The 24,495-nt window shown below is 40.6% G+C and overlaps 1 protein-coding gene across 3 annotated transcripts in view; it reads right to left on the bottom strand.

Moving 5' to 3' along the window:
• The window catches only part of SPATA13 (spermatogenesis associated 13), a 169,233-nt gene that overhangs the window by 134,584 nt on the left and 10,154 nt on the right, over positions 1–24,495 (bottom strand). Inside the window, exon 2 of one of the 3 annotated variants that reach the window (XM_017730766.1) lies at positions 23,256–23,291. In XM_017730766.1, coding sequence (XP_017586255.1) covers positions 23,256–23,282 — 27 coding nt within the window. In that variant the 5' untranslated portion in view covers positions 23,283–23,291. Of the gene's footprint in view, positions 1–11,022; positions 11,249–23,255; positions 23,292–24,495 lie in introns of those variants that run through there. The other 2 variants (XM_017730768.1, XM_017730765.1) reach the window with 2 other exon arrangements.

The raw sequence follows: 24,495 nt of genomic DNA, 5'->3' as shown, positions 1-24,495 counted from the left end.
TGAAATTCTAAGTTACTCAGGTCGTGTTACTGAACTATACATGATGCTTTATGTCTACATTCTTCTAAATTATGGATTGGGTATGTTACAAATGGTACCTTCCGTTTAAAGCAAGAGTTATCTTGCAGTGTGTGCAGTGCAACTGAGAGGAGGAGACCAGCTTTCAAAATCAGCTGAATACTTTTCTGTACCCTGGCTAAAGCCAGGCTTTTGTCTTACTGCTTTAATGCTTTCACTCTCTTATTTCTTCACTTCAGAGTGGCATAAATGATTCCTTCTTGCTGCTGAGCTTTGGATGTAGAACTGGGCAGAGTCTCAAAGTCTGGAGATCATTTACTAAACCTACATCTCTTCAGACTGGCTAAACATTGGCACAAACAAGAACATTAGTCACCCTCATAACTAATGGTCATTAGTAGCATTTTTAAGTTCAGAAACACAGCAGCTCAGATTATCCATCATTTGAGACAACCAGTCCTTCAGTTTCTGGACAAATGAATGGTGCATTGCTTACAGGTAGAAATGTCATTCTTCTGCTTTATAAATCTGATGTTTGACAATAACTAACCTGGGATCTGGGAATCTTTCCCACTCTTGCATCAAGGTCCATTCTCTGTCTGCATAGTGAATGTTTGTTGAGATAACACTCAAATGTATCCATATCATTGCCCCTCCAGGCCTTGAACTACCACACTGCTTTCACTGGTAAAATATGGTTAGGTGGGATCCACTGCCTGCCTATAAAGATGATGGAGAGACCAGGGTTTTTGGGTCACCTGCAGAGTATGCCAGGCCCATAGTTTAGAAACTGCAACGACCCTGTCTAGTAAGAGAGGGCTAAGCACAAACACAGGCCTTCCTAGCCTTGCTCCAGAAGTGAAAATACTATGTCTCTTAACCTAGACAGCTGGTCCTTATGGATCTTCTTTAATGAGACTCTTCAGCCATTAAAACCTGTAATTAGTGCCCCCTTAACCATTTTCCTGAAAAACACTGAGAGAAAATTGCAAAGACCTTTTATGCCTTACGAGAAATCAGTGGATATTTCAAGGACTCAGTAACTAAAGAGAATGTTGCATGATTAGTTTCCGGATGGTTAATGTTTTCTGTAATTCAGGGACAAACCCTGGTACAAAATCCTTTGAGTAATGGGCACTGGACCCACTGAGTGCTCTAGTTTCTTCTGAATACAGAGATTCATTGTGTTGAAGAGTTACTAGTTAATGGTTATAATAGTATACAATAATAGTGTTACTGGAACAGCTAATCTGAGTTCATAGAAGGCAAACAACTCCTGCAAACAGCTGAGCTGGCTGCTGCTTTCTAATACAGTGGTAAAGGTCGAAATGGCAGCTTTGAATAGAGAAGAAATGCTTGGTTTAATGTTGAACCAAAGAAAGTATCAAACTCTATATACTTTAATGCTCTTTAACAAATCCAAACTTGCAGACTACACATAGACACGTTACTGATCTTCCAAAACACAACTTCAGAGCCCTGGGGGAAGGAAGTAGCAGCCACAGTGTTAAATGCCGATGCAATGCCTTTGCTTTCAGGGTGAAGTAAAATGTTGGCACCTAAATGAAAGAGAACTTTTTCGTAAATGCCTGTTTATGTAACTTTTGGTCTACGTAAATCTCCTGTTAATGCATTGGGACCCTAAAGAGGTTTAAATGGCGAAAGCCGCTCAGCTTATCTTTGAGCTTACCTGGAGTCACAGTGTTCTTCCAGAGCTTTGTGATATTATTGCCCAAAGGATGGCAAGACAGAGAAGAGGTCACAAGAATTCTGTCACACCACATACGCTATACCCTGAGTTATGCACAGGCTCACTGTTTCATTCATTTTATCAAGCGATTTACCAACTTTAAATGGAAAACTTTTTGCTCACTCCAGTTCCCTCTTTCAAGCATGGCTTTTTTCTTCCCAGAACTATTTTACTGAAAGATGTGTCATGTGAGCAAGGCCAGCAGAACCCCTCCCTGCTACAGGATCCACGCAGCACCAGTGGGCCCCTTAGTTTAGTTCAACGTGGAAATGAGACAACAGATAATGGCAGAGAGGTGAAATATCCCAACATTAGACTGGGAAATAAGGAAAACAAGCAAGAATAAGTTAATAGTGGAGAATATTTGCTAAAATTCCACCTCATTTTTGCAGAGGTTCAGCACTGCCTGCAACCCCTTTCAACCACATGGTTGTGAGAAACAGAGCCTGCAAAACTGGCTCAAGCCAAGCCTGAGGCTGGCCAGTGGAGGCCAGTGTGGTGCTGGATAATGTTCAGAGCCATTAATTAATGAAATTCCATATGGAGTCAAACAACGGGACTTGGAGTGCATTTTGACAAATGTGTTGGATTCCTGAGTTCGTTAGCCTCATCGTTCAGCTTGGGTGCTGGAAATCAGAGCCAAAGGATCCATAATGACCACCAGGCTGATCCAATGTAACATCCTTACAGAGCTGCTTGCTGATCACTGTAGGATGTAAATCTCTCTTCATGAACATTAAGCAAATACCCAGTGCCACCAGCAATACGATCCTCTGAAATCCTCCCTTGGAAAGAGCTAGGTGTTAGGATGCTGATTTGATCACATCTAAACCATAGACAGACAATACTGCCTGGTCAAAGAGGACAGAGGGAGGGATGCTTAAAGACATGAAAGGAAGCAAATGGCATGGTCCTTCCAGAGAGTTAGATGTGCCTGTCTGTCACCTCTGTCCCTGAACGCAAAGTGCCTGTCTAAGGAAGCTGTTCCACCCCTCCTCTCTGATCACAGAGAGACCCCATGGCCAGTAGGAAGGACACATTCCTGTCTTGGTGTGATAATACTGAGACCTGAGGAAATCCACGCAGTATCCTGTATCCTGTATTTCCTAACCCTCAGGATCAGTAACAGCAGCAGAACCGGCACAGTATGATCCATGATCAACATGGATAAACTGACCTGTTTCCTTGGGAAGTGAGTGAATATTGCACTGTGGAACCTCAGTAACTGCCAGAGGCTCACAAAGGCAAAGGAACTACTTTTCCCCACTTGTAAGATTTTCAGGCTACAGTTTTCTCTCTGGCTCTCAGAGAGGACGTGTTGCCAGGAAATATTTTTTGTGAGAAGTGCTGTTATCGTCAATACAGCAGTAAAAGACAGTGCTAAACATTCCCTGCTGCTGAGACCAGTTTTGCAAAGACCACTGAGGTTTTTACTAGCCTGATTAGAATTTGCTGGCCTTAAAAGGAACTTAAACAGAGTACAGCTCAGGAAATATCTCTACCGCATGGCCACATTGGGAGTTAAAGGATGTATGCAATATGTGTTTTCTCAACTGCCCACCCCCAAGCAATTGGAGGTGCCTGTCCCTGCTGCAGAGGTTGCTGAAATTCTTCTAAATCAGCAGGTAAATCACTCTGATTTACAGTATGGCATATTAAGATAAATTGATACATGTTTCTTTAATGCCCCAGGTTGTGATGTGACTCACAAGAGCTCTTATCGAAAGTAAAAAATGAAGCTGTCATCAGTCAGAACTCTTTCAGTGCCAGTTAATGTCATACAACCATTGCTTCTGAAAAAAGTTATGCTGACTTCAAAAAGGAGAGGGGGGATGGACACAATTTAATGCTTAGATTGTATAAACATCACATCAGAGTGCTCTCTTTAGAGGAACTCTGGGTCTCACTCATCCCTGCACCATCTCACTCTCATTTCTCACATGTCTTCTGTCATGTCTGAACTAAACCAGAAAGCACTTTAGGCCAGGACTATGTCTTTTAATATTTTGTAAAGCATTTAGGATGCTTTTAATTGCACTAAGACAATGGATACTGTATAAAGAGGAATGAATTACCACTGCTGTGGAAGATGATTTCTACATGCTGCCCCAAGTTTGCAACTGCTCATTTTTTAACAGTAATAGTGAGAAGACCTTCACATATTGACTAAGTGATTTATAATACCCCAGTACTACTATGACTACCAAGAGCCAAACATCTGCACTGGAACAGAAACTGAATCCCATGGGGAAAACACATAGCCACTCTATAATTTCATAACGTATTCTCGTCAAGATCAGTGTTTCACATAAATTTTATTCTTTTTGGTCAGAATCCAAAACTTCTACAAGACAAATCCCAAACTTCCCCTTACACATGCCTCTTTGTTTTGGTGCTGTGCCATCATATTTTCTAGTCTCCATAGAGCTTGAAACAACCCTTCTTTGTGTACAACAAGAACCTTGCAATTCCCACTTGCAGTTTACTGGGTTTCTAGTCATCCTGTCCAGTGACAAATTTCAGTTCCCTTTTGCTCTTTCCCACCTTTTTCTTACCCAGATTAATCAAGACCTCTGACCTCCTTTCCTAATATGTCATCAGGCCAGTAAAGGATGACTAAAGGTAGAGCTGATGTTGACTAGTAAATACAGAAAATTTGGGTGTAATATTTGAAACAGTGGATGTCCATCAGTATGTGTATTGGGAGAGCAAATGTGATCAAACAGAGGTGTGACTTCACAGTTTTGACAATAGCTTTCTGTATGGCTGTGTTTAGGCTGCGGTTCCATGATGGCATATCTAAGCACCACCAACAGTATAAAATGGATTTCATCAGGCTTGAGAAGGTGACTGCAGTTCAGACAGATTAAATGCACTACACAGGAGAGAGTTTAAGCTCTGTAATGGTTTCATCCTTCTATGAAGGCTTTATTATGGCTGTGGGAGGCAGATGTTCCTTGATCTAGCATAAGAACAGAAATGTGCAGACAGATTGTACCTGATTGGGCATAAAGCCTGACAGTACAAAATAGATTCATCAATGGTTTTGAACAAATTTGAATGAGCAGTGAGTTAATGTTAAATCAAATCTTGGCTTCAGATGGCCACGGCATTTCTGATGAAACGTGAGGGTCCCTGAAGGCAGATTTACCATACTGCCAAACCATGACATTCAAAATACTGTCACATGCCCTCTTTCAGTTCTACCTCTGTCAAATTACATTGTGAGATTGACTAATGTCCAGGCCTTTCCCAGCATATCTCCTTGCCAAATGATATGGGCCAAAAATTCCAAAGCAAAATTTTGGATTGTGCCTGAACTGATTGATCATCACCTCTGTCAAGGGCATAGCTCTGGGAGACAAGTGTTGTCACACTGGGAGGACTTTGTACCCTGCACATGAAGTTCAACACAATATAACACCCCTGACTGATGCCAATGGAGCTAAAAGGACTCAGGCCAGCTATACCTGCCAAAGACACAGAAGTATTTACGTATTTTGAATAGTTGCAAGAAAATAGGAGGATTTAAGGCCAAAGGAGAATCCTGACAGCTTCAGCTGAAATCCTCAGGTAGGGGGCATAAGCACTGACAGAGGTGCAGCCAGTCCCATTTGCGTTCTGCACTGCTTTCTAGATCAAGTCATCCTGTGAAAGGAGCAGCATAACAGTGTAACTGATTTCCTTCCTTTCTATTCTAAAAGCTTAACCAATAAAAGTTTTCTGGCTCAGAATATGGTAAGCACTGGAGAAGGAGTAATTTTTATACCTATAAAAAGCCATTGTCTAGTTTTAAATTGCATTTAGACTATTTTTTTAAAAATTTCCAGTAAATAAGCATAGAAATAAATTTCAGTATGCAGTCAGGCAACTTTTAGGATTTTAGTCATCAAACACTTATTGATGGAGAAAAGAGCACAAAGGAAATGCTTCCCAGAAACTGCTTAAGGAATTAAACAGTGTTTGCTTGAAGAAGCCAAAGAATTTCAAATCTTCAGTAAGGTAGTTGAAAGGAGAGGTGGTACAACTGAAAACAGTAGAGGCAAAAAATATCCAATGATTTGCCACAAATAGTTTGCCCAGATCTATGCTGTACTATCTTATAAGTGAAGAGACATTTCCTTATGGGAATTACACCACAGTTTAGCAGCTTGTGCTTTATCCTGTCCCTCTCTGCTTTCTCTGTCTCTCATTTCAGTAGTTGTTATTTTAGCTGTTGTCATTAAAAAGAAGCTGAGAAGTTGCTGCCATAACAAGCCATTTGAATGAGAAGCATAGAGGAGAGAGTGAGAGAAAGTGATAATCAACAGCCCGTATCAAATATAAAAGAACTAGAGTGGTACAGCTCACAAAACCCCCAAATAAATGGCTAGAAACTCCTTTAGTAAAAATACCCATCCTGAACTTTCCATGTCTTCAGTACAAAGGGTCAACATACACGGGCAGAGCTGACCCAGAGCAGTTTCAATTTTATCATGACTCTCTGAATGTTGTTCATTTGCTACATTGCAAATAATGGTCCCTTTTTGTCACCACGAGAACAATAACAGTGACACCAAAATGCTTCTCATGCCATTCAGCGCAAGTCACTGCAGTGAATTTGTTCCGACCTCTACTTAGTTCTTCTGTCCCGAATGCAGCAATATTTCCGTGGTTTCCGTGATTATCCTCCTTGTTCCGAGTTGCACAACTACTTTGTTTACAGCTTATTTCTTCTAGCTGGAAACAAATGACTCCGATGAGGCACCCCGGCCCTTTCTCATTCACTGAAGCCCAGGCGGAGCTCGCAAGGAAGGCGATGTTTGCTACCATCTGCTGGTGAACTACAGTTGGGGCCCGAAGGAGCATCACAGACTTGATTTTATGCATTATTTGAACTCTTAACAAGAATCTGCTGATCCATTTGAGAAATATTCACGTAAGGGTTTGGTAGGGGGCTAAGAAAATACTGACGTTTTTGTTGAGTGGCAAAAGCTAGCAAAGGAGGATGTGCTGAACATAACAAAAAATAATCAGAGAGAGAGAGAGAGAGAGAAAGGGATTTAAGTCCTCTGAGAATGTGCAAATCTGTGCTAGGAAGAACTTTGAGGAGACATGTAGAGCTGAAGAATTCCCAGAAATATAATGACAGGAAGAAAACCTTGATCTATTATCATGGCTCAAAGTAATAAATCTCTGAGACTGTTGCTAGAAATAATAGTAAGTCATCACTTCAAAAAGTACTTACTTCTATGGCAGTAGCTCCCAAATTAGGCATCAAAATCCCAGACTTGTCACTGTGAAGTGGTATTTAACATTAGTGAGACAAGCATTCGGGGTCACAGCTTGTTACAGGACTCTGAATATTGCATAGAGGGAAAGGACTTTGTTAACCTCCTTTGGGGTGCATCCAAAAGTGACAAATATACAAGATGTGAGTCTGCACTCACAAGCTGAGAAAATAAAGAGATGTGTCACACGTGCTTGTGAACCTTGAACAAAGTTCATAGAAGCTGATGTACAGGTATCTGGTGTATATATTGGAATACTCTTTAAAAGCAAAGTGGAAAAAAAATAGCATTTAAAACGAAGGCTGAGAGCAATAGAAGTTTCTGAATGTTTTTTTCAGGGAATTTAGACTTGGAAGTGTTTAGCAGCTCTATATTTAACAGTTAGAAACAGTTACTCTTCAAGGAGAAATGTATTGTTCTGTAAGCTGAAAACAAGGCCCAAGTAAAGAACAAACTGAAATTCTTCCCCAAAAGTTCTGAGCCTCCTCATCTCCATCACCTCCGCAGCTTTAATAGGATCTGGGGAGCTAACCAGTTCCTTGGACCAATGCAAGGCCTTACAGAGAATTCAACCCCAGAGTAATCCATTACAGTATGTGCCATATTCATGCTGTCCTCCTGTTGCAGTGCTCTTTCATGTGCCATCACATGAGGATGACATTTGACACCACATTACTGTCCTTCTGCTCATGGTCTGGTCCTTTGTTCTCATGCACTAATTCCATAGATCGGCCTGTTTCTGTACTGTCTGCATTTACTACAGTGGTTTTCAATGCTGGGGGTGTATTTAGGAGCCATGACAACAAAGTAAGAACAGACTGTTCGCTAATGTGCACTTACACTTGCTGAACAGAGCAGACAACTGTAGCTCTATGCAAGTCTAACTGAGGTTCCTAAGGCAGCAACAGGGGAGGTTAATCTGAGCCAGAAAAGCTGCATGCTGCTGCCCGCTTCCCACGCCTCCCACCCTACCTCCCCACCAGTCCTTTTCAAGCTGAAGCACTGTGTTCAGCTTGCCGCAGAAAGAAAATGAACACTGAGCCCCTGATTTTTCTGGTTTCCTTATCACAGATATTGCCCACTTCGTAAGATTTGAACATTGTTCCCACATCCTTAGGGAGTAGTTTACATCATTATTTCTTAGCAGCCTTCCAGGCGACAGGTCCCTGCCCCAACGGCTGTAACTGCTGGGGAGACAGGGCCATTGTGCAGCTTTCCAAAGTTGGCAACAATGCGCGTTCAGCTTGGGCTCCAACCGACTGCAAAGCCTCCCCCAGCTCATTTATCTGTCCATGTCAGGGAGATAAAGTGCAGCATCAATTGGCAAGAAAGCCCTGAGTTAGGCTGATCCCCATCGAGTGAATTTCCTGGCCTTGAATAGAAAGCCACAAACCAGCAGTTTTTGCTGCTTTCCCCCATACAGTTCAGATGGGATTCAACAAAGCCGAATCACCAGTAGTAAATCAATTGGATTCAAGCATAGCTAAGCCTCCCTAAGCGAATACATTCTGTAACTAAATCTGCTGGTACCCTGTGAATTTGAATTGCATTTATCTAAGCAGCATGTTTTCTGTTCACAGGTTAGGAAATGAGTGGTAGGAGTTTGTAGTGTATCAATAGCTGCAGGATCTTTTTATCTGCTCTTAAAGCCAGGTACAGGAGACAAAGAGGCACAAGACAGGACTCCCCAAATGTTAGCAGCAACTGATTGAAAATGCAACAGTAATTCAAGTGAGCGAAACCTGAAAAGCCCTTTGAAGAGGGATTCTGGCCTAGCTGATACCAACTGCAGTCTGATTTTTATAGCCCACGCACATCTCAGATTACTCAGCCCTCTGCTCTGCTGACCAGCTACACACCTGAAAACAGATCAGGAAGTACCAGCAGCCCATTCTCTAAGGAGCAGGGAAATAAGCGGAGGCAGACTGACACAAAGAGGTGAGAAATAGCAGCCCAGTCCCCTCCTCCAGGCTTTATAATAAAGATGCTCATAGTTTATAGTAGTGATCCTTCTTCCTTTGGCTTTCAGGCATTGGTGCCTGTGTGAACAGCCATGTTCAGCTCTGAGCCTTTTGCACTTGTCAACTTGAGCCCTTTTCAGCTGTCACTTCCCTCTAGCTGTCCCGTGTCCATAACCTCCCCCACTTCTAATTAAACTACTTTTTACAAAACAATGTACTGCAAAAACAGTGGGGCTTATGCCCTACAGACTGAAACGTCTGGAGCAGGAGTACTGTCTTTTTTTCATTAAAATATCACAGAAATTAATATTTTACAGATAATTTAAATAGGCCAAATTACAGATAATTTAAATAAACTTTTCACCAATATTTCTAATCAGAAATTAATTTCTAAGAGAAACAAACACTGCATAGCACAGGGTAGAAAGATAACAATTTGGGACAGAACTTGCTCTGTTCCTCCCAGCACCAAGACACCTTCTACAGAGCTGCCACCACATCCTGGTCCCACCACACCATGCAAGATTCATCTGCTGGTCATGCTGTGCTATGTGGAAAGGCAGAACATCTTAGCATTATCTGTGGACTGGGCCATTTACTCTTGAAGAAAAAGACTTAGCATTCTGAAAGTAGACATCTCTGTCCTACCTCCTACAGCAGGAGGATGTGACCTCTTTCAGTTTCAAAGGATTTAAATTAACTTGCAATACCAGTGCTGTTCTGGCTGACACAAGGACATAAGCAAAGTAAGGTTGTGGGGAAACAGTCTTTCATTAGCCTCCTACTGTCAAAATGGAAGGCTTGTGCACCTGAAACCACGTCAGATTTTTTCCAGCTGTAATAGCTGGCTGATAAAACATACATACTCCCTCCACAAAACTTTCTCTAAATTAACTTTGCATTACTTACGTAAGCGCTACTGCAAAGCCATCTCGTCTGCTGGCTTGGCATCCCGTCTTGTTTTTTCATATAATTGTGCCCACTTTCTTACATGTTTTTTATTTAGTTCATCAATAAATGTACTACATTTTATGAACTTCACTGTACTACAGCTTCTTTTAGCTTTTACTTTTAAATATTTACTTATGTTTGTGCATTGCACATATCAAAGAAGGGAAGGGAAGGGAAGGGAAGGGAAGGGAAGGGAAGGGAAGGAACCTGTTCCCATCTCATCCTGGCAATGTTAGCCTCTTCAAAACAAGGTGGGAACATTTGTTTCAAGGAAGTGAAGATCTGAACTGAACTGATGGATGGGAGAAGGAGCTGATGTGCAAAAAGAAGGGAAGGGAAGGGAAGGGAAGGGAAGGGAAGGGAAGGGAAGGGAAGGGAAGGGAAGGGAAGGGAAGGAACCTGTTCCCATCTCATCCTGGCAATGTTAGCCTCTTCAAAACAAGGTGGGAACATTTGTTTCAAGGAAGTGAAGATCTGAACTGAACTGATGGATGGGAGAAGGAGCTGATGTGCAAAGCATTTCTGACTTCTGCCAAATTATTGTCATGCATCGAGTATTATCATGCATCTAAGGGGTATTTTTTAATTTTAGTCTCTCATTATAGAGATGCATTGTGTTCTAACTTAGCATAGCATGGTACATATTTCACAAATCCTTGGAATCCCTAAATTATCTTGAAAGCTCTCCTCAAGAATCTTGAAAGCTCTCCTCAAACAGTGTCCCTTCCTTACAGAAATGAGTAGCTCATGTTTATATATCTCACTAGATTTGCTGTTAATATAAGTAAGTGGTATTTCCAGACCAGAATAAGGAAAATTACTATGAATTTGGCTATTTTTAAAGTCAAATGAGAACAGCTTTAAAAGGCAACAAGTAAGCTGTTCTCCAGAATGAGATCCATTTAGTCTAATTCCAAGCAGTTGTGCATATGCTGCATTGCAGTGCAATTCCCTTAAAACATTATTGCTCCCCTTAAAACTTCTCAAGCATGGCCTAAGGTTGGGAAAAATGCTCAGAAGCACATTTTATGGTGCCATCAACCTTTTTTACTTTATGCATATCTGAGCTTACCTTCCATGTGGCCGAGGGGCAGGCTGCCAAGGTGAAGGTAACTTTCTCTGTCACTACATTGAAGGTGACACGAAACATGGTTTGTATTCCAGTGGCCTCAGACCCAGGGTAGAATTCTTCAGTGACGGTCACACTGCTCACTTGTGTGCATGCTGCGGGCTTCTGTCACACTGCAGTATACATTCAGCTAACCCATAACGTTGTGATCGAAGCTGAAGCCTGAAACAGCTGTAAGGGTCCAGCTTTTCCCAGCAGCCTTGCTCCTGTGTGTCAGGACTAATCAGATTAGCAGGTCTTACTTGTCTGAGTTGGGACTAACAGGTTAGCAGAACAGTTTGAGTGGGGGAAGGGAGCAGTAAATAAATCAAATTAGGGCATTTACTAAGCAGCTGAGATTTCCTTCCTGCTCGCCTTTGTCTCTTTACAGGACTCACACAGAGCCAGGACAATGCACCACAAAAATGCAGCTTTGTTTTAGAACAGCTCTTTGTATAGGAGAATTTCTCTAACTTTGCCTTGATTTGATTTGTTTTTGATTGCCAGCAATCACCAAGGGGAGAGCTCTCCCAGAGCGGCCTGGATGTCATGCAGATAAACAAGTCTCAGACAGAAAAGGCATGTATTGTGCTTTTTTCATCCCACACAACCCACCAAGGCAACACACTGGCTGTGCCAAGAGATCAGTCACACACTCTGTTCTGCACAGTACTAGATAACAAGATTCACAGATGGTCTAATCTGAAGACTAGGACAAAAAGGTCAAAGGGACAGGACAGGACAGGACAGGAAAGCTACGATCTTATGATCCTCAGCCTGCTTCAGAGTACTTTTTCCACATCTTGAGGCAGATTTACCCTCATGAAAAGGAAAATCCAAGAGAAGAAAGGAAAATGGAAACTACATATAATAGCCACAATTAAGAGTGTTTGCATGCATTGACTGTGCTACAGGACGTGGGAGATGCTACACAAGGGAGACACTTCCCTCATAGGCACAGCAGAGGCATTCGGCTCTCACTGACACCATCACATCATAGCACCATCATGTAAAGAACAGACTTAGTTTGGGTAACTTTTCTCTTATGTGTATTTATCTTTTCAAAAATAGGTCTCTAGTTCATTAGTCACCTAATTTTCTCCCCTGCCAATAGAGCAACATAGGTGGGACCAACTGCCTCTGAAACTGTCTCTTTCTCAGCACTGCTTGAAGGAGGGAGTGTATGTACTGACATTTCAGAACGCTGACGTGACTTGAGGTTAATACTGAAAACTTATACTGTGTTGAGACCGAGTTCAAAGATGCATTGACTTTCTCCTACTTGCTCTGTGGGTCTGGTTTGTGACTCTAGACAGATGCTTGCTACTGAATGAGGAGGCCATCAAAATGTTCTGAATATATTTCCTTCTACTAGTCAGTAACTGCACCACGAGTAACAAATTTGCAATACTGGAAAGAGGCCAGACTATGAACCCTTTATTCTTGCCAACAAATACCTTCTCATACAAAAGTTGCACTGACATTGGATGGATTAGACTCACCAAGGGGAGTCGTAAGTATATTGACAATCTGATGCGGTAAAAATTCATTTATTCCAATAATCTAAGTCCTGTGGCCAGAAGAAGCCAAGCACCGTGCAAGAGCTAAGGAATGCTCCAAACCTGTAGATGACAGCATGTAGCTGGATTCCTGTACATTATTGCCTGCACTGGCAAAAATTAAGCCCTCAGTGTATAGAGGGTACAAAAGCCACATCACATAACCATTATTTGAAATCCTAACAAAGCAATCCCGTAGCTCAACTCCCAGTACCAGGATCCTTTCAAAGAAGTCCAACAAACCAACCAGCCAGTGTCCAATTATCCTCAACTTCTGAATAAGACAGAAAAGTAGAATTTTGTAGGGACATATATAGGCATAGAAATCTGATGCACATTTTAAAAGGACAGAACAATGTATGCTGCCACTTCAGCCAGGTTTAACTGGGCAGACAGAAGTCATCTGTTTCCTGTGATTAGGTCATAAGGGAGCCTTGTTATTTTCATTAAGATAAAATAAGATTAATCTCCCTCTAAATAATATACTGATAGTAACATATTTGTGTATTTCTAAAGAAACTCGTGCACAGTGAAAGGTGTTTCTTTCCGCAAATGACTTCTTACTGTCTCCCTTCATTTACTTGTCTATTTAGGCTCTTTAAGGATTATTTAAGCACCAGTTTGATGTCAGAGAGGCAAAATAACATGAAGTGTCTTCTTGCTCTAATTTAGTAGAAGCTATTTTTTTTTCTTTAAGATACAGGTTTATGGAGAATTTAAAGGAGAAAGTTTTCTTTGTGAGAAAAGATATATTTCCAAGACTGGAAACTGTCTTCTGAGTGCTAATGATGCTGTTGTTTCTATGAGATATAGCTGTTGCAGAAAGTCAGGCTCAGGGTGAGACAGGTCCTCTGGTAGTTTGTGCCACAATGACAGAGAGCTCTGGGGATGAAAATCCATAGCATGACAACTTGTGGTGTTTTGGCTGATATGGTCCTAGTGCCCACTGTGCTGCTGAGCACAGATTGGTGGTTGTTTCTCATTTTAATCAAAGCAACAGCCCCATAACTCCAGAAAATGTCAATAGTCAGGGTACAAGGTCATTACAGATGCATAGCTGAATCTAACTAGTTCCCACTTCCCAAGAAAAAGAACACAGGGCATGTTAAACTGTTTTTGGAAGAAGACATCTCTGTGAGATACTGCTACAAAAAAAAAAAAGCAAAAGCATTTATAAATTTATAAAGAGTTTTTGACACAAAACTCATTGCCTATAGTACCCATTCTTTGTAATCATTTTCCAACTGTTTTTTCCTAGATCTCAATCATACAGATTAAATCTCAGATGGGAACAACCTTCAATTTCCACCTTTGCACAGCATAGTATCTAACACAAGATCATCATGTCTGAAAAAAGCTACTGGACATTATCAAGGCACAGAAAACAAAGAGCAAGCCCAACATATGAAACCTCCAAAATACATATATTCTGTCCAGTCAATAGACCTTTTCTTGCTTTCCACACCACTATCCTTCAGTTCCTCACTGCTCCTTTCTCTCCTGTTACTTTATTATGTATATTTTTCATGTCTAGTTACCATTTGCACTGTAAGCTTCCCAGAGCAATATTTGATTTATTCTACGTACACACCCAGACTTATGCCTGAGTACTAGCAGAGCGTCTTGAGAACAAGTACATTATAAAGTAAGAAAGTCAACATAAATAAAAGCCAGTGCTGAGATCAGTCAGCCTCAACCACTGCCTGCAGGTCTTTAGAAAAAGTTATTCCTCAGACACATTTTTACCATGTGTCAATCCAAAGACATGCATAATACAAGTGTTTAAAACAAATATTCTTTTAATATGCTGGAAACACTGACTTACCAAATTGTATAGTGCATTCCAATTTGAAGCTTAGTGACAAATGGCATTTTATTAATTAAGCATTAATTAAGCATTAATTTAAATATTCATTCAAAGCTACACACACAGACACACAGAATGCACCACCCTCAAGCAATCATCACAAACTTTCAGGCTGCTGTCAGACAGAAAAAGGTGTAAATGGAAGACAGGCCAAAGCAAAATAATATTTTTTCTATTAGTGTAAGGGGTTTTGGTCAAATATAAAGGGCAAACTCATAGAAGGTGGGCTATAAATCTCATGCCTCATTTTATGAATCTGATCATGAGACACAGTAAATAGTGGCACATCTTCATATCACCTCAGAAGACACTTAACCTGTGGCCAGTGCATTTTGATTGCCAGTCAGCATGGATAAGAAAAACTTCGGGTTTTGTTTATCCTTATGGACATTGCCATTAACTCTCCAGCGTTTTTCAGGTCTGTTAGCCTAACATCTCTGAGCTGTGACATAATGGAAAACAGCAGGTTCCACACTCCGTGGAAAAATGTGTGGGTAAACCTGCCTCAATAGATTTCTCATCTCTTTGGATCTTAAACCCTGTAAAATCAGTTTTGATTCTTCAGTACAGTGGATCAGAAAAAGATGCAGACCCTAAATGAGAATCTGCTCCTTGGCTTGATTTCCAAGGAAGACAGTGTGCCTGCTCTATTATCCTACGGGTTGCCCTGCTGTACTAGGAGTTCCTACTTTGAAGGAAAGGCTTTTTGAATTCAATAGCTCCTTCTGGTGGTCTGAAAGAAATCGCTTCATTACAGTCAGCTCACAGTAATGCAGGATCAATGCACAGTTCATTCAGTAAATCATACGTATCAGCAACAGCTAGAAATTATGCCATGAGTAAAACAAACATTGAAGTTATGATTCAAGAAATATGTCATGCCAACTATATCCTCCATTACTGTCATAAAGGAGACAAAGGTTCTAGGAAATCCTCCTTTCCTCCCATTCCACCACAACATTGCTGCAAATTTTGTTTTATATGGTAACTAAGGAAACATGAAGAAAAGCAATTGAATGCAAACTGGCAGAAGTCACAATTCTGGGCTACTGGCCCAGCAAGTTTAAGAGAAGCCCCTAACGAAGTATTTGGCAAAGCACATCTCAGAGCCAGTGGTTCTGATTTTGAACCAATGATCAAATTTAAAGAGAGGGATTTGATCCCAGACTTGCTCTAGCAATAGGAATCTGCTAGCAGTAGGAATGTGCATGTGCTCAAGGACACCACCTTCAAGAGGGAAGAATGCATTGCAAAATCTCTGATCCACAGACTTTGAGATGCTCAAGAGCTTTTCATTGTTTTCTTTTCCCCTTCAGAATGTCCAGGGTTAAGACATACACTATCTTCTTTTAGACGCACCTCTTAAAGAGTAACAACCAGAGAGCATTTGCAAGGATTGCATCCTGTCCCAGCCAGTCTCAGTAACATTGCATCATTCCCCAGCTCTACAAACAAAACATTGCCTTGGGAGCTCAAAGCAGCAGTCCCCAGCCTTGGGTCTAAACGGTGCATTGTTCTTAATTAACAAAAGTCACTGGCATGGTGCTACGATGTATTTCCTCTCTGATGGTCCTTTTAAGGCTTATCTGGTGAGACATTCATGGTTGCTGTCAGAGAAGATCTTTCACATCCCACCTCCAGCAGGGTACTCTTGATAACTCCATTCAGGTAGACCCCTGTTGCCTTAGATTCTCCTTAAGTGAAGCACCAAGCAGACCTTCCAGTTAAATCAACATTATTCAAAAGTATAACTGAGTTACCATCTGCCCACTCTTTAGCCAAATTTTATACTTGGCAAAATCCAAGATTTTACAAAAGTAATGAATAAGACGGGTGTTTAAATGAACTTTAAAGCTACAACACATATCTTTTAATACAATTTCATGTAAAATATTTATAATCCGGTTTTTATTCACAGCAAACACAATATAAACTAAAGTGAAGCCAATCTATTTTTGCCCAGATATATATGTATAGTAAAACCCAGTACTAATGGCAAAAAGAAAACCCAAAAATCAGAATCTAACCAATAAAATCAATATTTCTAATCTGTGTATCTTTCTAGTCAACAGCCCTCATTGATGTCCTTGTGAATTTTAGAAAATATCCTGATTGGTACCATCACTGAGTTACCAAAGGAAACCTAATCTCACACATTAAAAAGTGATTATTTTTTAGCTTGATATTTGGTCTGGACACTACTCAGAATGCTGGGGAAAAATTGGTTTGGAGCTGACTGCTGATGCTCTACAACCAAGTGATTCAAATCTCTGGGACAGCCAGGGAACGGTTCCATGCCAGGAAGTATCCTCTCCCTTCCTCGATGGCACGTGTGAGGTTTGTATCTCTGGGACACTGGAAGACACATGAGGGAAGTTTTGAAGGAAAAAGCTTGCAGGCAGAGTGCTTTGTGCTAGTCAGTACTTACTTTAGTCAGCACTTACTTTTGTGGACAGTGAAGAACTGTGTGGCTCTAAGTGAGAGCCTTGTGAAAGTGGAAGAGTTAGAGGAAGGAAAAAATGTGCCAGGTTCCCACGGAAGTAACTGCAGAACTTTAGCTGTGGGATGAGCATGTCAAACTAGATTCTCTGTTTACTGTGCACATTTTCAATTGGCTCTTACCTAACTTTAATTACAATGTGTATGAAAGTAGCATATCAGGCCCTGGGGAACAATCAGGGACCCATCCCACTCCATTAGAGACTGCACACCCATAGTGCAAGAGAAATCCCTGTCTCCAGCAGCCTTCAGTGAATAAACACATAAAACCAAAACCAAAACCAACTAGAATACCAAAGGCTTGAGTCTGCAGTAACCATAAGAACACAGAAACAGACACTGGAGTTCAAACCGAAGGTCTGCCTAGCCAGCCTTTATATTTTTAGGGCAGCCATTGCTGGGTGCTTTGGTAAAAGTAAAGATATGGGCACGTTTACCATAGTTTTTTACTGATTACTTCAGATTTCAGCAATCTTTGCACAAGGACTTCCAAAGCCAAAGTGCATTTGTATTTAGGAATATTGGATGGACCTTCTTCTGACTTGTCTACTTACTCTTAAAGCGATTGACATTTGTGGGTGCTACACTGTCTCTGTAATAACTAGTTCTATAATTGAATTATGAGACTGTATAATAAAGTACTCAGCCTTGCTTATGTTCTTGTCTGTATACCTGATAATTTCATTGGACACTAAATCATGATTGTCTATTCCACCTCCACATGACATTCATAACTCCATATATTACTGTTACACCCTCCCTCTGTTTATTCATTTCCAGCCTAAAGAGAAAAATGAGTTGAGCTCATTTTTCTCATAGAGACACTTCTCTATCCCAGTGCACATCTAATGACCCAGAGGTCTGGAGCTAAAGGGCCATTCAACAGGCCATTTCTTTGGCAAGGTGAGAGATTATTTGCTCTCTCCTTACTATTCCAAACTATCCCAAGAATGGTGGCCAAGCCTGAGATCACTGGGTTTCATTGTCCCCAATGGGACACCCTATTCCTTTTAATTTGTCATTGAGAGACGTTTAATTAGTGTCACTGCCATAATCATTGTCTGATCCATCAGCTAATAAATCCAGATTATAGTTACCTCTGTATCATGAAAACTGACCATTTATTCATAACTCTTTGATTCCTTATCTGTTATTTAACCACTTTCTTCCTTAAACATCTTCTGGTAAGACAGGAAAATATCAAGTGACTTTTGGAAATAAGGTACGTTTAACTAACCAAATAATTCTTTTTCATGCACTCTGGTACCATGCTGTATTTATGAAGTCTGATTTCCCACTATAAAGCCATCACAGCACTTTTCTCCTATACTGAATTTCCTTGTCTGTCCACCAAAGGCACACCAGAGAGCAGGTGCAAAAAGTAAAATTCTGTTTAAAAAGATCTTACAAAACCAGTCATCTAGATAAAAACCAAACGTGTGTGACAATTCAAATGAGAGGGAACAAGCCATACATCAACTGGAAGGCTGTTAGATTGAGATCAGTAACAGCAGGCATCACAGACCAGGGTTTTGTTCCTCTCCCTACTGCTGACCTGGTAGAGGAGCTATAAGAAGCCACTTAGCAACTTTGTGTTTCTCTCCCACTTCTTTCTGAAACCTTTTTAGAGGTCAGGATTCTTTCTTGTAAAATGCCTTTCTGCTGTGGTGCTATGATGTTTAACTCAAGGCCATGAGCTTCAACAGACTGAGCAGAAAGTCTCCTGTTTGTGCATATCCAAAAAAAGATCCATGCGCTATGGTGTCGATGTTACTGAAGGGAGAGAGACCCACTGGGGGAAAAGGATTTGGTGAGGTGTGTGCTTGTGCTTTTTGACAGAACGACTTGCCTGTGGCCATAGAGGAAGTCTGTAGCAGCTATAGGAGGTGAACCCAGACACCTCCCACTGCTCAGCTCAGTTCCTTGCCTGCAAGGCTTTATTCCTTCCCTCCACAGCACGTGCAAGAGGGAACCTGTGTGTCTAAACAGCTCTAGTCTGAAACCAGACATCTGATGTAATGTTCCTAGAAGGTTAATAACGCCACTAGCAGCTGAATTGATTTTAAGTAAATGACAGTGTATGTGTTAGAAAGATGACTGTGACCCTATGGAGAATTAATATGTCAGAGTGCATTTATTTCATATCAGCTGAACTATAATCAACAGAAATGTTAACTCTTATTTGAGCAAATAATTTCTATTACTTTGGAAAAGGTTTTTATCCTGCTTGTTCTAACATCCCCTTTTCCACTGTCACTGGTAGAAAAGGGTTTCTGGAAACATTTTTCAGTCAAAACCACATTAATTGTTCTAAATTCCTTTAAAAAAGAAATGAACTAAAAATTTTTTGTGTAGTTTGCTAAAACCTGGTAACATTTAAAATGTATTATAAGGGCTGAATTATTTCTGTGATTTAGACTGGGCTCCTTGACAAGTTAGCAAGAAGGTATGAGTACGTGAGAAGTACCTTTTTCTGAAGTTTACTACAAATGATGAATTACATTTTAAGAAATTCTACAGAGTGCTTAGCATCAGTTTGGATCTGTGCCCTTTTTGGCTTGTGGAAGAGAACTTTCAGCAAATGGCATTCTCAGTGATTCAGAGCATCAATGTGTTGTTCTAAAAGGAAATTTTGTCTCCTGCACGCACAAAATAACATAAAGTAAGGCACTCCAAATACACTACTTTGTAGCCATTAAGTTGAAAAAGGATAACATAACCTAACATACTACCTCTTCAGTTGCACTGGCCCCTGGCATATGACTATGGCCTGGTCCCAGCTCAATGCCTAATCTGGGGTTTACAATTGTTTATTACAGCAAGGTTAAAGCAGGCATTAGGCACAGGAAGCTTGTATTTAGAATTACCAAAACTGTGCAACTGAATGGCTTGGGATTGTTAAGGGATAAGTACATAGGTAATGGACTAATGATCAACATGTCTGTAGGCCATCAAAGAACTATCAGAAGTTTACACAAGATACCTTTAGTGCAGCTTATCTCATCCATTAAAGTGTAAGTACGATAAGGGTAACAGCCCAGAAAACATTAGAGTTCGGGTGCATAGTTAGTACATGGATAAAAATGTACCACTAAAAATGTACAACAAACATACATGAACAGGTAAATGAAGAACTGCTTAAATATTTACACAGAGAAGAAATCTCTCTCATGGTTGTCCAAAAGTTCCTGGGAGGAATTTGATCAGCAAAAGAGAGTTGTCTTTGTTACTTACAGGCTGAAAAAAAGAACCTGAGTGGTTGCATCAGTCCCTAAACTACTACAAATTTTGAGACAGGGATGCAAGTATAAATGATTCTGGTAGCAAGTTATTGACCATCCCTAGTGTAAAACCAGTTTGTTGGAAATGGTGAAGTGCCTGCAGTAGCCTGAGCTACCCCCAAAACTACAAAGACTGGGAATGAAAAGTCCAATCATTATAGTTTCAATTCTACTGTCCTCTCTGGACAATCAATACCTGGAAATGGAAAATTGAGGTGATTATCTGCAAGACCTGCTGTGGCTTTTGGTCAAAGGTGCATACAGTGACCCCTGTGTTAGCAACAGATAGGAAATGTGTAGGTGGGATAGCATTTATTGCTGTGTAATATGATAGTAACTGTTGTGGAAGAGTTCACTGCCCATATATTCACATAAACAAGAGCAACATGCAAGCCACGTTAAATCTTATTTCTAATTTCCTGCTCATTTCTCAGCCCAGTCCAACCCAAATTTCTTCCATCCTGCTTCACCTTTCCTGTGCTATTTTTTGCTAATGTACACTGGGCTATCTCTCCAGGCTTCATTTACACCCCCAGCTAATTTGCCTTGTCTCTCATCCTTCTCCCTGTTTCTCTTCCTGTTTCTTTCAGCTTCTCATTTTTCTCTCCTGCACACATTTTTCAGCACCAGCATGACTCTGGAAGGATCTCCTCTTCCACTTTTCTTATAAGCCAGAAGAGCTCCTGTCTGCCAGCTCAATTCACTTTTTATCCTCATCAGAAACATTTCCTGTCTTGTGTCTCTTGCCATTCTTGCAGTGGTTGCATAACTGCTCTTACTAGATACAAGAAGACAGGGTTTGACTTAAAAGATGATGTCCTAAATACAGCTGCACCAAACGTTCATACATGTGCTATTTTCATCCCCACTGTGCAGCTCAGCTGGCAGTGACAGTCTCACAAGGCAAAAACGTAATACACTCACCACATTAAAGATCCTCTGATACTCTCCGCTGCTGTTACATTTGCTCTCACCGACTGTGCATAGCAGTCATCTCTAGATCTCTCTTTCTCCTGTACTGTGCAATTCCACATACATTAGTACCTTTCCCAGCTCTCACTCCAGGGCACAAAATCTTGCATGTACCACCACTCTGATGAAGTAAAATCACATGCTGGTACTCAGAAGATTCAGGCAGGGCAAGACACAATAAACACAAAAGTCATATGGCTTACAGTTTGGCCAAATTAGTTTTGGAAGACCTTACTCTTCAGTCTTACACAAAGAAAGTTACTGAGCTGGTGAAGAACTCCTGTCACAGAGCCTAACTCTGTGAAGACACTCCTGGTACATTTGTTTCCAGCACAAGACAGTGAAACTATTTAGTACATCTGCTGGATGTCAGAGACATCCCCTTCTTCCCTCCATCAGTAGATATTTTGTACTGTTTCCCAGAGCTTCTTTAAGTCATCATTACACACATATGATGTCTGTTGTGCTACCAACCACTGTGTTCTTTATCTTTCTTACAAGAGGCAGGCTTAAGCAAGAAATTTAATAGAAAGGTTTATTATAATTCTACAGAGACAGAGAGCAGAATTCCCAAACCTGCTTGAGCCATTCCCTGTATGATTCAAATCAGACCGATTTATCTTGTTCCTAGTTTTGTAATTCTTCAAAGACCATGGCAAGGATGCTGAGAGCATTTTGGCAGTCTGTAGCCTGCTCTGAATCAGTCCTGGAATCTCCCCTGCTGTTGCCCACTATTGTGACTTCCCCAGAAATTTTCACACCTCCATTTCTTTGCAAAGGCAAACCAGCTGCACTACAACTCTCCAGTCTGCCATCAGCTGGTAAGAATATCCTGTTTCACTATATGTCAATACACAGTTTTTGAAACCTCCTTTTCATGATAATAAAGCAATATATTCAAGACCAACAAGTCAGCCTTGAAAACTTGCAAGCAAGGCTGTGAGTTTGGTGCGTGAACTGGTCTGTGAGAATGCTGAACTGCCGCAGCAAGAGCCAGCCCTGCAGTATCACGGCTCCTGCTGCTTCCACCTGCAGGACAGACAAAGAATCCTTCAGGCACTCCTGTCAGAGCAAGGACATGACATCCTGGGTTTCTTGAACCACACCGTAAGACAGAAATACAATGACCTCTGCTGAGTGATTTCCGTGCCTGTTGGAAGCATCGACTACGGCACCACATCTCTCAACTCATTTACTCTTCTATCAGACCACATTTTCCCTTCTAGTGAACTCCAAAAAATTACTGTTTCAAATGCAGTGCTCTGAACATATTTAATCTATCTAAAAGATGAACTTTCTTTAACTGAAAAGTTACTACTTGCTCAGGAAACATCCCCCACATCTTCATATGACTGTATTTATTTATAACCCTACAGCTTAAAAGCAAACACTAGCTGCAGGATTTTGAGGTGTTGGTTAGTTTGTCAATTAGTTTAAATGAGAGTTTATTGATTCAAAAATCCTGTAATCCAAAAGCCTAAAAACACTTGGATTGCCCCATAGCTTCCCAGTAGTTTAGATCTCTGTGTAACGCTGTAATTTTGCAGTGTGAGAAACACCATTTCAGTTTCTAACTGACCTGCATTGAATTAATTTTTAAAGTTGTTGAATTATGCTAACAAGATCACAATAATTAAAATAGCTTCAGGGGCAAGTGGATAGAGTTGGGAGTTAGCTCTGCCATCCCTGTGAGAGAAAAGATTTGTGCTTCCTCTTGAGTTACTCTAAGCTAGCAATACAAATCCTCAGAGCTCACATTAATGCAAGCCTGACTGACAACCTACCATTCAGAGCAACCATCTCAGATTTCTGCAATTAGCATGTGCTCTAAAATTTCTGATTCTGTAGGCTTGGTCTCTAATTTACATTTTGAAAAGGCTCTTAAGAATGAAGATGCCAAGACTGAGAAAATTCACTGCTCTTGAGACACATTCTGCATATCTGCAAGCTCAATGAAAGTGCATTTCTGTTAAAATCAATAGGATAAGTATCACATGGGAAAAAAATGACTCTTCTTACCAAGTCGGGAGTACTGAAGGCTTTCATGTGGAAACTCTGGAAAGAGACAAAAGAAACTAGTCAATGTACTGAAATAGGGACAGTGTATTAAATAATGCAGAAAGTTGCAGGCAGCACTTGCTAATCCCTGAAAATCTCTTCATGGCCTTAATAGCAGCTTTTTATATGGAAAACTCTACATTCAAGAGGTCTACATACAACTTAATCACAGAAAAAAGAGAAAGCAGAGCTATATTAGACATATCATCCCATCTGCTGCCAGTGACTGATTTTTCTTTGTCAAGGTTTGCTTTAGAAGGCACAAGAAATCAGATTATTTAATACTTATCCAGAAAGATTATTTCACATTTTAAGAACGTTTTTCTGAAGAGTAGGAGGCTTGAAAATCAATGAGCTACAATCTGTAAGCATCAATGCCTGAATAGGTCCCATATTCGAATGCTGAAGTCAGCACACAATGGGTAAAACAATATTGCTGAGATCAGTTACTGACGTTTTCATCATGGATTAGACAAATGTCACACACTTGAAGTTCCAGCAATTGTACCCTAGTTTGCCTGGATCTAAGATACAATTTGTGTTAGGTCAGATTCTCAACAAATAAAGATGCCAAATTATCTAGGCCATTTAAAATGGTATCTTCATTGTGCGAGCTTAGGTCATTCATTCAACTATTTCATATTCATATCCATTGATGCAGGATGACTTGGGGGGTTGCGGTGTTTTTTAGAAAAGGAAGAAAAAATGAAAAAAGGCCCGTAAAGTGGATTTTTGCAAAACGATTACATTACGTGTTCTTTAACTTCCAACTCAAAAAGCCATCAAGAATTAAACTACATCTCAGTGAATAACATTTGATAGTGTGTAGCTGTTCACTACACTGACAGTTTCTTTGCTGCATCTGATAATAAATTAAAATGCTGGCATTTATTATGAGACTAGATGAATGCATTAACAATAGTATTTTCCCCATTCCAAAAATCATCTAAAATATTTACATTTATCATTTTCTTCTTCCTTCTCTTCTGTGCAAGAAGCTTACCTTTTAACTCTCTGATTAAAACATCTTCAAAACTGCACTGGCATGAACAGCACCAGCAAATTAAAGGGCGCGATTTTGGCCTAAATCAGCTCCCACTTTCACCACACCAAGTGGAGACAGCAAATAATGCCTGATAAGCACTGTGGATGGAGGTGCCCAGGCTTGGGAAGGGGGCTGGAGAACTCAGTTGCAGGAATG

Source organism: Corvus brachyrhynchos, unplaced genomic scaffold (assembly GCF_000691975.1).
Source record: "Corvus brachyrhynchos isolate BGI_N302 unplaced genomic scaffold, ASM69197v1 scaffold363, whole genome shotgun sequence".
NCBI classification, from domain to species: Eukaryota; Metazoa; Chordata; class Aves; order Passeriformes; family Corvidae; genus Corvus; species Corvus brachyrhynchos.
This window is presented reverse-complemented; position numbering and strand designations above follow the sequence as displayed.